General features: G+C 33.1%; 1 protein-coding gene across 7 annotated transcripts in view; it reads left to right on the top strand.

The window, feature by feature from the left end:
• Positions 1-14,572, top strand: part of ATRX (ATRX chromatin remodeler) — a 309,326-nt gene that overhangs the window by 113,638 nt on the left and 181,116 nt on the right. For all 7 annotated transcript variants that reach the window (XM_064574281.1, XM_064574279.1, XM_064574283.1 and 4 more), the window contains 3 exons: positions 868-940; positions 10,728-10,861; positions 11,339-11,515. In XM_064574281.1, the coding sequence (XP_064430351.1) occupies positions 868-940; positions 10,728-10,861; positions 11,339-11,515 (384 nt within the window). The remainder of the gene's footprint in view (positions 1-867; positions 941-10,727; positions 10,862-11,338; positions 11,516-14,572) is intronic.

The raw sequence follows: 14,572 nt of genomic DNA, 5'->3' as shown, positions 1-14,572 counted from the left end.
TTACCACAAGGGTCCCTTGTGCTACCCCTTATACACATCCCCTTGCTTATCCCCATTCTTAACCCCTGGCAAGTGTTAATTTCATTTTCATCTCTAATTTTGTTATTTTGGGGTGGAATCATGAGGTGTGTAACCTTTAGAGATTGGCTTTTTTCACTCAATGTAATGCCCTTGAAATCTTTGCATTTCAAAATAAATGGTAAACATCAGCATACTACTCCCTAATTACTTCAGCCTATATAGTATTAATTAGAGGTTAATATATAAGTTTGTTTTTGAGGTAAAATTTACATACAGTGAAGTGCACAAATCCTAACCTCTTTAGATTTTTAATCAAAGGATAGCAGTGTAGCTTTTTATAAGGAAATCAGTTTTACTATACTTGAATATATCTCTTGGTAATTCTGATCATGACTACAATACAGATTTAAGTATTATTTTACTTGCTACTACCGAAATATTAATAGCAATTTTGCTATTCTTCAGTTTAAAACAGAATAAATTAGACGTCTGTTAACTTTAAACTTAAAATGGATCACTACAAAGCTTATTTCAGCAAGAAAAGTTTTGGTACTGTGATGCCAAATTGATAAAGACTTGTTACTAGGAAGGATTAGCTTTAAAACTGTTGTATTCTGGGAAGGAACTTTGAAATATATAAAATCCAACTATTGTTTTACTGCTGGCACTTCATAAATTCCCCATTGTGCTTTCCCTATAAATTTCTTTTACTCATGTTTTGGATCCAGAGTACAGTTTAGAACCCACTAATTGTTTTGATGTTTTTGGCTTTCAGTTTTATTTTACATGATTTTACTTATATAGATAATTTAAAGCTAATTTTAAGTACACTTTTTTCCCCTCAAGGAGATGAAGCCTTATCTAAATCAGTGCCTGTCACAGTGGATGATGATGATGACGACAATGATCCTGAGAATAGGTATGATTCCATCTGTAAGGACTTAAAAAAGATTATAACACACCCTAGGCGTGGGCACAAACAGCAGCAACGGAACCGCAAGCCGGTTGTAAAAACCAGGAGTGCCTGCCTTAGAAAGACTCGCTCACAGTCTTCCTGCAAGTTTGAAAGAAAGGCCAGAAAATGGGCTAAAACTCAGAAACCTTAAGAGAAAGTAAATATAAATATTAACACACCTAGCATAGGGTGTGTTATAAATACAGCACTGTCAATTTTACGTTCCCATGTAAACTGTGATAATTTTTTGAGAATATTTTAATTTCAGATTATTTTATTGATGAAGATAAATCATATCAATAAATTGGTGACAACAGACATCTCTCTCCTCAATATCTGATTATTGTTTTTAATTGCCATCTAATGTGGTCCTATTTATTAAGACCCATTCAAAGTGAAGAAAAGGAGATTGCTCTGATATGTAAGATTAAGAAATTCTTTTCAAAATAAGTATCAATTTACAAGGTGTCCAGACTGATTTGGATTTTAACCATTTTTCAAATAAAATAGATAGTATGATAGTATTAACTTTAATAAGACTTAAACAGTAGGTTAGAAGTAAACAGTGTAGCCTTTACAGATTCACTTAACCTAAGGGATGGCTGGGAGAAGAAAAAAATACAAAGACACACCCATATCCCAACAATGAAGAATAATGAAAATGTATTAAAGAATATAACCCTAATTTTTTTTTTTTACCTATCTTTTAAACCCTTCCTGAAATATAGTATATCCCACACTCATAATCTTAAACAAGATCGTGTGGTGTAGTAGGTGGAATTTTAGAATAATGGGGATAAGAATATCTGATTTCTAGTTGTAAAACTTCTTTAGCTGTCTGTGTGATTGTGCGCAAGTGACTTAACTACTCTGCCAAAAATTTCTGATTCCTAAAATGAAAGGGTTGGATGAAATTTTCCCTAATTACTTCCAACACCGATTATCAATGATAGACTTGATGGTTTTACTAAAGAACACTATATTAACCATCCATTTATTCCTACTAGTAAGTTACAATATTAAGAAAACATGAAAATATGCATGTAATTTTTGTGTCATAATTTTGTGGGAAATTAACTGAGTTAATAAATGCTGTGGGCCGGCTGTTATTCTAGCTCTGTTTTCTATATCTTGTTGATGCTGATAGGGTTTTCTGTTTCTAATATCAGCATTCTTCTAATAGAATGTTTTTATTAAGGTAAATGAACAATTTTATTTTGTACTTTTAAATAGAGATTAATCATGGGCACAATGATTCAGATGCTGCTTACCTACTTATGTTTTTTTATTAAGAAATATATGTATCCATTATTTTATGAGATGGGGTGGGGTCCAGAAGATTGGTAAAGGCATACATTTTATTCATCAGCAATTTTTATAGTACATGATCATAGCACGATTCTGAAAGCATTTAAAAAAAATCTCTTTTAAAATGCTTTAATTCCTTTTTATTTATTTAGACTACTAATTTGTTTTCCTGTAAACCATGAGGACTCAAATGTTATTAAAAGGCTAATAATGTTTAATACATGCTATATTCTAATTTAACTATATACGTGATGAACCTTAATCTCATATTTAGCCACCAAATGAGAGTGTCATTGAGGTATGATAATTTTATATTTGCGTTAGAACTTGTCAAAATATGAATATCATTTTCATCTTTTAAGTTGCTTGATTATATCTCTCTGTAACTGGCAAGTATTTTATTGGAAAGTCTATTTAATTCCATCTTGTATTTGTGATTACAAAATACAACCCTGTTCAGTACTTTTGAGAAGAATTTTATCTTGAACATGTTTTTCTTTATACTTATTTCAATGTGCCTTTATAAAATATATCATTAATAACTTGTTTCATTTTCAACATACCAAAGAGGTATCTAATACCCACGATGGGCATACAAATACCTTCTGGAACTATTTTAGCATAGATAATGTATTTGAGCATATTTGAATATGCACTAAGCAACTTTTAAAAATTTATTTGCGGATCATGATTAAGTCTTGGAGTTATATTTACCAATTTCACATTTTTGAGTAGGTTGTATTTTAGTACATAGCGTATTGTAATTCTGTGTAAATTTGTACACAATTGTGTAATTGTGTATAAATTGTGTATACCTTTCTTATGCTTTTAACTTTTTAGCAATGTTGTTAATACATTTTCAGTGTTGACGTTTATGGAGGGGTAAATAGTGTATTAATGCCAATGCTTAAGTATTTGGATGCAATAAATTTCTATAAAACTTTTTTCTTGTTCAAGCATTTAATTTTAATTATAATGCATCTTTTCATGAAAGTTGAAAGAATTTGTTAAAATCAAGGTATGGAGGGTAGTTTGTAGCCAAAGAAGTTTTGATATTTCTGATATTGAGGAAGTAAATACTTTATAATTCCCTAAACATATGTACTTATATATATTTATGGGAAAGTTTTACAATGGATTTCACTACTGTTTCTGTCTTTTCTGTTTTTAAAGCTATAATAGTTTTTGAGGTCATTTAAAAAACTTAGCCATGTCCTAAATAGTTTAGTATGTGTGAATATATAAATTTGGTATTTTAGCATACTGTTATGTAGCATCATTCATATTTGAAAGTAAATGTATGCTGTTGTGAGATAGAGTGGTCTAATTTATAAATTAATTTCTGTTTAATTGCATTTATTTAATAAACAGTGAAAAAATATAGGTTGACAGTTTAACTTTTTTTGGTTGAACTTTTTAGAAAAAAATGTAAATAGACTAACTTTATAGTTTGAATTTTGTGTAATTGGGAATTTACTTAGAATTTTCTAGCTTAGACTTAATGTACTTTTTGAAAGGGAGAATAATATGAAATAGTTTGTCAGGTTATTTAAATTACACATGTAATTTTAAAGTCAGCTGTTTGAATTTGCCATTATGTTAATGTTGCCTTTCAGATACCTATTGTGTTTTAAATTGGTTCTTTCATTGAAAAAATATTTATGTAATTTTTTTATTATGGTTGCATTTCTACAGTTATCTGGCATCGAAAATACAGTATGATTCTGTAAAAGGGATATTTTGACCAAACATTTTCTAATATCCTATATTTGAATACCTACACTGTGAATTAGCCTGAGTGGTAAGATGTTAGTTTGTTCAAGTTTAACAGTGTTAGTGTTGAGGATCATTAAACCAGGCTTGTCTTTAGAGGTTGCATTACTAAATCAGTGAGGAGTCCATTCTCTCCAAAAAAGAATTCTTTTCAGTATGTTCTTTATTTATAGATTTTTTCTAAGTATTCTTTCTTTATTCCAATTTTGACTAAAAGCTGAGATTTTTTTATATGGATACCCTCCCCTGGAACACACATGCAAATATTTACCTTATATTTGAAGAATGCTTAATTGGGTCTAATAATACTCCATAGTTTTCTCATAATTTCTTTCTCAGTGGGGCTAAATACTTATTACATAGAAGCAAAATTTGATGTGGAGATTGCTTAAAAGAATTGCCCATTGTTAATAGAAGTTCTACTTAATTACAGTGGGACTACACTGTAGCCTTAAAAATTTCCAATTATTTTGTTATTTGGTAATACTTTACTTTTCAACTGGTAAATATACAAATGACTGTTTTTTCCCTACTAGCTTGGTGGGGGTATTCTGTTGATTAAGGTTCTGTACTATTAATTCAGCATATTTTCAGAAGTAATTAATTGTTCCTCGATGTTGTTCATGCTAATGAAGATATTTAATGATTGTTTACCTGATTTCAGCAATGTTTAATGGGTTGAGTATATCTCAAGTCCCTTCAGCAAGACTTTTCATTTGGTTTCCATTTTAAGCACTTTTCAGAATGTTCATCTTCTACACCTGTCTTTATTCTTTATACGAATTTGCTAAATCTGGAATAATTTTTTCTCTGTGAAACGTTTTTTTTTTTTTTTTTTTTTTTCCATGATGGTCCTGTTTGGTTACCAAAATTGCTTTGGTTCTCCTTTATTGTTTTGAAAAACCTGAAGCATTTTACTTGTTTTTATCTTTGAGCAAGGGTTTTTAATTCCTGGCAATTTTAAGGTAACTCTTTTTCAGTTTACTTTGTTTTTATAGTGCAGGTAAGTATTGTAAGTCATTTAAGTATATATATAGGTGTCTAGTCTGTATATAGGATCCATTTGTAGATAACTAAACTGGTTGCAGTTGCCATAAGATCTCTTTCTTTTGCTAGAATTTTCAGCAAGGAAATAAATATGATCAGTAGTGGTGATCTCTCTGCTTAAGGTTTAAACATTATATCTAGCCTTCCTTTCCTGTTCTCTGTTCTTTGGTGATATTGGGACTTTTAGAGAATGGAAAATAGCCCCCCCACCCCCATAAAGGGAGTTTGTATTTTCTAGTGTTAGCAAAAATTGATTCATTTTTCTGACTTAATATGTCTCCTTCGTCTTTAGCCTTGAAGTTTATAAATAAAAATGAGTCAATCCTGTTTTTATCTTTCAAGTATAAGAAAATATTAAACTAGTTCTTTAATATGATCAAATTTTCTAAATTTATATCAATGTTAATAAAATTTTTCTTGTTAAAATTTCCTCTAAAACTGCTTTGGATTTTGTATAAAATCAGAGAATGCACATTTTGTAATTTGAGTTTATTTAAACATTATAGCTTATATATAAATTGTTAATAAACTGTGGGTATTTCATAAGCCTTATTTCTACTTCTAAGATTTTTTTTAAAAAGTTACTTGATACTAATTTTCCTGGTACCCTCACTAAAAAGAAAACAGTGCTGTTTTTCATTAACTGCAAACATTGTAGGACATATGACTAACAAGTGTTTGAAACCATTGTTTAGCTTTTTGATTATTCACTTACATCATCATTATCTCATAAACTCCACCATTTTTGGGTACAGATCATAATGCCTTAGTCATTTTTTATAGAAGGTTCATATCAAGAATACTACTTTTGAACTAAGGAGTTAAAAAAATACTAATACAGATTTTGAAGATGAGGAATTAAATAGTAATTCTATGAAATATTTTTAGGTTTTTTTAAAACATTTTTAAAATTTAAATTCATTTAGTTAACATATAATGTATTATTGGTTTTAGAGGTACAGGCCTGTGATTCTTCAGTCTTATATAATAAATACCCAGTGCTCATTACATCACATGCCCTCCTTAGTGTCCGTCAACCAGTTTGAAATATTTGTTTTTATTCCTAACCCTGAAGTATATAACATTTGTTAATGCCTCACACTTTATTAGAAGAATATGGGTTCACCATCTTGTTTTCACAAAAAGTTTTTAATATTCTTTGGCTGTAGTCATTTGAGTTATTTTACATATCAACATTTTGAATACGGTATGATATTTTAGCCTAGCATATACATATATACTTGTTTTGTGTCTCTAAAGGGTATGCATTTAAACCTATAATATTATTCCGGATTCTCTGTTTAAAAGAAAAAGAATTCTCTGTTTAAACTAATTCTATTGTCTATCTACACAAAATGTAAGCAGTTTTTAAAAAAATTTGTCATCTTTGTGCATGGATGCACCATAGTTTTTGGCCTTCTAAAATTGTATTTTTTATTTAGCAATTTTCTTCAAACCTGTTTTCAGAACCTCCTAAAAGATAAAACAGTAGATTATAGGGATATATCTGAGGTGGTCTGTCAAGTGCATTTTAGAGATGGAGCATACTGGACTAAAGATGTAACTTCTTAAAAAAAATTTTAAAAATTGAAGCGTCAATTCTTCCATTTCTAAATGCATATTTGGAAATCAATAAAATACAGTTATCTTTAAGAATGTGACTATAGTAGATTCACCAAGTACTCATAAGCATAGTAGTAGTGAATGAGTAGAGACTATAGCACTGGCATAGTAAAATTAGAGAATATTGGGATTCAGGATCTTAGGTGCTACTTCTCGCTTTGCCACTAACTAGCTTTGTTTCTTTGGCCACAACATTTTCCCTTGCTAAGCCTGTTTCTTCATCTGTAAAATGACAGTATTGGGACTCTAAGGTCCCTTTTTCTAGCTGTAAAATTTTGTGTTGCTTTTGTAATGGCTGTTTCTCTAAAACCTCCATGGTGCAACAGATCCCTCTCTTGATTGCTCCTATTTTAGAAATTTAATGTTTTGAATTATTGATTTATGTACCAGCAAGAGGTAGTTTACTTTCTTTCCCTGTTTGAGTGCTTACACAAGGAACATTATGCATTTCCTTTCTAGATAGGATCAGAATAACTAAAGGCTTTCTTGGCTTTCTCTCTCTCTCTCTCCCCCCCCCTCCCTCTCTCTCTCTCTCTTTTTCCTGCTTGGGTGTTTGTCTTTGTATTGTTGGGCTGATTCCTTATTTTATTTTTGCTTCCTTTTAGTAGATGAAGTTGTAAGGGGTAATAAGACATTATCTTGATATTATGTGCTTTAGATGCCTTAGCTTGTTTGGGTTTTGGGGTTCTATTATTCTCTCATGCACCATTTCCGATCATTGTTTTTTTGTGGGTTTTTACCCTTCCTCCCATATTGTTTTGCTTTCTCCCCCTCTCCCTTCCCTCCCTTTCAGGAAAATGGAGGAGTGGCTCCATTACTTCCAGCTCTGCCCAGGTTTTCTGCCACAGAGTGGCACAGCCTGTGTCTCTAATGCTTCTGATAGAGTCGTGACTGCTTTGGATGCTACACCTGCCCCAAGATGTAATATTGAGCATTGAGATTCCAGGGGGGCAGTACCTTGTTGCCTGGATGATTTTCTCAGAAACGTCCTGGAAAGCCTCAAGAAAGGAAACTTCAGAGCAAACAGAAATCAACTAGGGATCATGACTATACATCCATCACATGCATACCAGCACGGGTCCAGCCGAGGCCTCCAAAATGATGCTTTGCCAGCCTCAGCTGGTTCTCGAGTGATGATGTCCTTGAAGTCTCTGTGGCCCGTGACTCAAGAGTTAAGGTAGTGGAGTTTCCCTTAAAGCATCTCACAGCAGGCTTTGTAGATGGGACACATCTCACCTCAACATGTTTGCTGACTACTCAGGTTGAAGGTCAGCCTCAGCCCTTAGGTCCTTCAAATTAAGTTCTAACTTTGAGGTGTAGGTTATGTGGTAGGCTAGGTTTATGATACAGCGTGTCTTTGACATAGTGGACTTGAGCCATCAGTCATGCAAAATGATTTAACTTTATTCTTTTTAGGGCTTAATATACATGGCTATACATTAGGTTTTCCATTGGTCAAAAGGTGTTAGAGGGTAAATCTAAACCATCTTAGGGAGGTAAAGCTAAGGGAATCTCCATCACTCTGTATGTAACTTTTCAGTTTGGAGAAAAATGACCATTCTCTGAATTTTGTAATTTTTTTCCTACTTCTAAAGTGATTGTGATTGTTCTATATATTATGTTCTTAATGAAGGTTGTTGATTGATAAATCATGTAATTTTTCAGTGTATGGATCTCGTATAATTTTCCATGATTTATTATGTAATTTCACAGTTGATATAAAATTGTATCTTATTTTCTCATGTGTATCATATTTCTCAGTTTTTTCATGACAGTCTAGAACTTGAGTATGAGTTAGGTAGGTTTACATATTATGACCTTCCATTTAGTAGACATATTCTTAGGAGTCTAGAGTTTGAAAGAAGACAAATTTTATGGTTTCTTAAAATTAACCAAGTCTTTACAGATAACGTAGAATTTTAGACTTTTTTTGAACTTGTAAATACAAACTGAAATCAGGTGATTGAAGTAACCTTTAGTGTAACTAAATTAGTACTTGTGTTTTTATTGGTTATTATTGTACTACCTAAATGGTTATATAAGATCTTGTAACTGCAAGTGAACTATGTTTTTCTATTTGCAATCTGTTATTCAACACTTTACATTTATATGTGTGTGTGTGTATACACACACACACATTCCAAAACAGTGGTTTTACCCAAATTGGTTCAAGAAAGTTTCTCCTTGTCCATGGGAAATGACAAATGTAGTGTGTATTAAAGATGATTTTAGAGAGTTTTTCTAGGCAGATACTTTTATTAAATTTAAAGAACCACCCTTCATTCTGAAACTGTTTCCTAATTTGTGGAGGGTGTGTTGAAATAGTCTATTTTTATAAAATGGTGAAAATAAACAGTTTTGGCTTTAAATTTTTATTCTTGGCAAAATGAGAAGTTGACAATCCTATATTATTCTCCACTTAAAAAAGTTTACTGTGTACAATCCAAGTCAGCAAACCACTGATCTAGAAATGTAATAACAACACTTTATAGCTCAACTCCAGTAGGATTTAAATTGGAGTGATCTAATCTTCACTTTATTGAAACACAAATCAGATAAAAAACCCTCAAAAAAGCAAACTCATCTGTGGTTTCCTTTAGCACTTGGTAACTCTCTGTGTTGTCTAAATATTTCTAATCTGTCTGTTTAGGGAAGGAAGCACCAAAGGCTTAAATATAAGTATTAATGAAGTGATCACCTATTTTGCTTCAGTCTGTTTTGGTGCCTTTGCCTATATATCTTTGTATAAAACTAGTATTGAACAGTCTGCCTTTCAAATAAAATTACCAAGGCATTAACATCTTCTACCATTGAGTGAATCTTGATTGAAATGTGAGTGTATGTTAAGAAATCTAAAGAAGGGTTTCAAATCCAAAAATAACAGAAGTTCCATAATTCCAGCTGTAAGTTTTTGACTGAGCTAGAGAGTTAATCTTGATTGCAGAGTGGATGTTTATCCCATAAGAGTTAGTATTAGTTCATGGGAAACTGAGAATCATGCTGCCTTCGTTTTGAACCTTTCTATAAGGTATTCCTTTGTTACTGTCATTTATAAATTTATATCACAAAGACACTCCAGGTGCAAAACACCTCCTCTTATACAAAAGCTGCGTGATTGCTTTTATTTTACATTTTCAGATGTTTTCCTTTAGCGTAAACATGGAAATTTATTAGGATTATATTTTATTTTAACATAAGATGGCATTAAAGAAGTATCTTCTCATGCTTTTAGTAGTTGATTTTTCCATTAACAAATTGGTCTTTGAGGAACATCTTGAGAAATTTTGGTATGAGTGAGGCTACTGCACTGTCTACTTTTTTGGAAAGTGAAGATTCATTTATGGTATTTTGTGTTCTTTTACCATGTGTATAATTAATAGCACTCATGTCCCTTCTCTTATCTGCCCTAGTTTGAATATTATTAGGGATTTCTGATTGCTTCATTACTTAGTATATGGTATATGCTTTCGTTTCATTTACAGAATTTATGAATTAAATTGAAATTTAAGTGCCAGAAATATTATTCACTAGTTTGAGGCACTGTTTGATAAGAAAGTGCCTCAACCTTGATTTTCTAAGAATATGTTTTGCTTTGAATAGTCTTCTCATGTGGAGTTTTGTCTTGGAATGCCATTTGTCTGAATAAGTTGATTTATTATGTGGGCCTATCTGATATTGTAGTTGTTGGATGATGGCAGCAGAGCAAATATAGGATTGGAAGATTATGCAGCATGAAATTGCAATTGGTCAAAATAGTAGAAATGTCCCTCAGATTTTGAAATAAATTGCAGAAGTATTTAGAATTGGAAAAAAAAATCAGTGCTAAGAGCATTTTCAAAAGTTTTGGTTGGTAGCTTAGGTGAAAACATGGTTTTGGTAGTCTTATTGACAGTATAAAATCTTTTTGCACATTTATTTCTATTTTGATAGAAGTTTTTAAAAAATTTGTTACACTTCACCACCAAATATATAGTTTTTTTTTACTGTCTTTTTACTCAAGAATTGCCAAGAAGATGCTTTTAGAAGAAATTAAAGCCAATCTTTCCTCTGATGAGGATGGATCTTCAGATGATGAGCCAGAAGAAGGGAAAAAAAGAACTGGAAAACACAATGAAGAAAACCCAGGAGATGAGGGTGAGCTTCAAAGAGAAGTGTAGGATGTCATAACTTGATTGTTTGATCAGTTCAGTCTTTGAGGACTATCTGACCATGAAATTTCATAATACATGTATTTGGAGTTTATTAAGATATTTAAAACTTTACTACTACTTTGACTCCTTTTGAGTATCTGGTAATAATTGTGCACGTTTTGTCAGTTATTGCCAATAAACAGATGATTTCTAAAGCAAAATATTTTTTACCTTTTAAAAAATCTACAAGTGATATTTAGATTTAAAAAATCTATTGGTGATATTTAATCAGTATTTAATCATAGTAATAGATCAAGTCTGATGTATGAGGTTGCCTGGTATTACCAGTGATATCAAAGTAAGTGCAAGCTCTGATCTTTTTCATTAAATCTTGATAATTTTCAACAAACAAAATAGTTTTATAAAACATTTTAAAGGAAAAAAAGTCTGAAGGCTTTACTGATTCATTTTCTCCATTTAGAAGCAAAAAATCAAGTCAATTCTGAATCAGATTCAGATTCTGAAGAATCTAAGAAGCCAAGATACAGACATAGGCTTTTGAGGCACAAACTCACTGTGAGTGATGGAGAATCTGGAGAAGAAAAAAAGATGAAGCCTAAAGAACACAAAGAAGCCAAAGGCAGAAATAGAAGGAAAGGTAAGACATTTTAATTCTGAATGTAAGGAATATACTGGGTTTTAAGAGAGGGAGGGGGTGCCTGGGTGGCTCAGTCAGTTAAGCATCTGTCTTTGGCTCAGATCATGATCCTGGAGTCCCAGGATCAAGTCCCGCATCAGGCTCCCTGCCCAGCAGGGTGTCTGCTTCTCCCTCTGACCCTCCCCCCTCCTGTGCTTTCTCTCTCTCTCTCAAATAAGTAAATCTTTTAAAAAAAGAGAGGGAGGGAGAGAGAAAGAGGAGGACGGGAGAGGGAGAAGGAGAGAGAAAATCCCAAGCAGGCGCCATGCTCAGTGTGGAGCCCGACGTGGGGCTTGATCTCTCAACCCTGCGATCATGACCTGAGCTGAAATCAAAAGTCAGACACTTAACTGACTGAGCCACCCAGGTGCCCAGGGAAGATATTGGTTTTATAAACTAATTATAGTAATGAAATTTAAATATACCTGGACCAGCTATATTAAATGAATATCAGCACACTGGTAACAGTTGTTCTCTTACATGAGAGTGAAATAAAGAATTTAGAGTGGGAAGAGAACCGAGAAACTTGAGAGATGACACAAAGAATATTTTTAACCTTTAGTAGTCATACACACTTAGATTAAAAAGATAAATATGACAATAAATAAGATATACTTAAGGGCTATGTAGACTATACGATTGCTTATAACTGCAGGAAGAAATAATGCTTTCCTAAGGAAGGATAGAAGATGCAATTAATTTGGGTGGATTTATTATATGCAAAGCTTGTATGTAGTCAGATTAAATTTTCATTATATTAAAAGTCTGAATCCTTCTGCATTGAGTGCTTACCTATTTCCAGCATCATGGTAAACACTGAGAATACAAAAATGAATAACAAAATCATTGTCTTGTATGGTGGTTTTCAGCCTGGCTACACATGTGGATTATTTGGGGGATTTTGAAATATACATATGACAGGACTCCATCCCAAGCCAATTACAGCATAATTGGTGGTGGTGAGACCTAGGTATCCATGTGTTTTATAAAGCACCTCTGACATGATTCTGATATGTAGCCAGGATTGGCGTCAGTAGTTTTGTAAGAATTATTGACATTAATATTATATGAAATTATAGCACTGTGAGGGATGTCTTCTATAACAGAGGTATTGTATAGTGTGGCACAAAGGAAGATTTCTTTAGCTTCTTGGGGGATGGCAGTTATCCCCAGAGACGACTTCACAAAGATGAAGAGTTTCACTCAGCAGACCAAGTTGTAATTGAGGAGCAGGTAGATGTGAAGATTTATAATATAAACGGGGGAAAAGCTTTAGAAGCCTCTGCAAAATGTTTGGCACATGGTGGACAGGATACAGTTAACATGGTATAGCTGGACTATAGGAGGGAATAGGGAAAGTAACAACAGGAAATGAAGCTGGGGGAAGACAGACACCAAGTGTGGGAGACACTTGTAAGCTTTTGTTTCTCAAACTGGAGTACTTGGCAGTGGACCCATGGGTACATGAGGCTGTAGACTAAACATTGCACACCTCTTTGGTGTGCCCATTTTACTTGAACATTGGGGGAGAGCATTCTTTAAGTAATCACAAGTATATGGAAAAATTAAATGTGAAATTTTCTTGAACATTTTGGCTAACAAAATGTTCAGAGAAACTTTGGTTTCTTGGGGCAGATTCTGAAAACTTTACTGCCAAACTCCTGGAGGGCAAATAAACTCTTTTTTGCCACTAGGAATAGGAAAACATTTTTGAAAGTGGCTGAGAAGTACAGTAGGCTCTGTAGGCTGGAGAGCCGTAGAAAGTTCCCTTTATTTTTTAATTTTAAAAAGTATTTCTATTTTTTATTTTTTTGAATTGTAGCTGTATTGAGATATAATTCACAAACCATACAGTTTGCCTGTTTACAGTGTACAATTTAACTGTTTTTAGTATATTCACAGAGGAATACCACCACTTTTTAAAACAACTTTGGTGTATACTATACATACAGACAAGGACACATTTTATAAGCAGACATCTTGATGAACATGTATGGCACAGGACATTCATTACTAGTACTCATGAATCACAGCCTCAGCCCAACCACTCATTGTTTCCATTGAGATTTTAACCAAGAATGTAATATGACCAGATTAGTTGCCTGTTATTCTGTGATACTCAGAGCTTAGATTTGCATCTGTTTGGAGGATACTGCTATAGTTGATACCAGGTGCGGTTGTTGAAGAGGAGAATTGACTTTGGTCATATAGAGACTGAATTGTTAGCTCTTGTTAACTGATGTGAAAGAGAGAAGTCTGGGATGACTGTCAGGTGTTTGGAGTTTTCATGGTATATGTATAATATGACAAAAGTAATGAGATGGCCTAGTAGAGCCTGTAATGTGCAGATGAAGGGCTAAGGAAAGAATCTTGGAATCCTGAATATTTAAAGGGCTGTTGAGCAGCAGTTATTCATTAAAGAGGAAGAGGATGGCTTCCCCCCATTGCCCATATACTTAATATGTCAAGGACATTTTCCTATCAATAAATAACTAATAATACATCATTTTGTGAATGCTTAATTTACAGATTTCCTTGCAGCATGACTACAAGCTTGTCTTTCAGATTCTATAAAGAACTGAGCAATTTAAGCAGGTTACATAACTTAACATGATTCCTGTGCATCTTCAACAAAAGGGGAAATACTGATTTTGCCTCTGAGGGCTCAGTTCAGAATATAGAGTCCTTTAGTAGGCAGAGTTATATTTGAAATATTTTATTAAAATGTAAGTTTTTTGTGACCTGACCTGTGTCCACTGGCCTCTTCTGTGGGTAATTTATTACCCAAGTGTCTTTTTTTTTCCTTAAGATTTTATTTATTTATTTGACAGAAACAGAGATAGCGAGAGCAGGAACACAAGCAGGGGGAGTGGGAGAGGAAGAAGCAGGCTTCACGCCGAGCAGGGAGCCTAATGTGGGACTCCAGCCCAGCACCCTGGGATCATGACGTGAGCCGAAGGCGGATGCTTAACGACGGAGCCACCCAGGCGCCCTACCCAAGTGTTTTTTCATTTGTTT

Source organism: Mirounga angustirostris, unplaced genomic scaffold (genome assembly GCF_029215605.1).
Source record: "Mirounga angustirostris isolate CCGP_5_RB_7025 unplaced genomic scaffold, mMirAng1.0.hap1 SCAF_11, whole genome shotgun sequence".
NCBI classification, from domain to species: Eukaryota; Metazoa; Chordata; class Mammalia; order Carnivora; family Phocidae; genus Mirounga; species Mirounga angustirostris.
The sequence above is the reverse complement of the archived record's forward strand: the minus strand, read 5'-3'. Positions and strand labels throughout refer to the sequence as shown.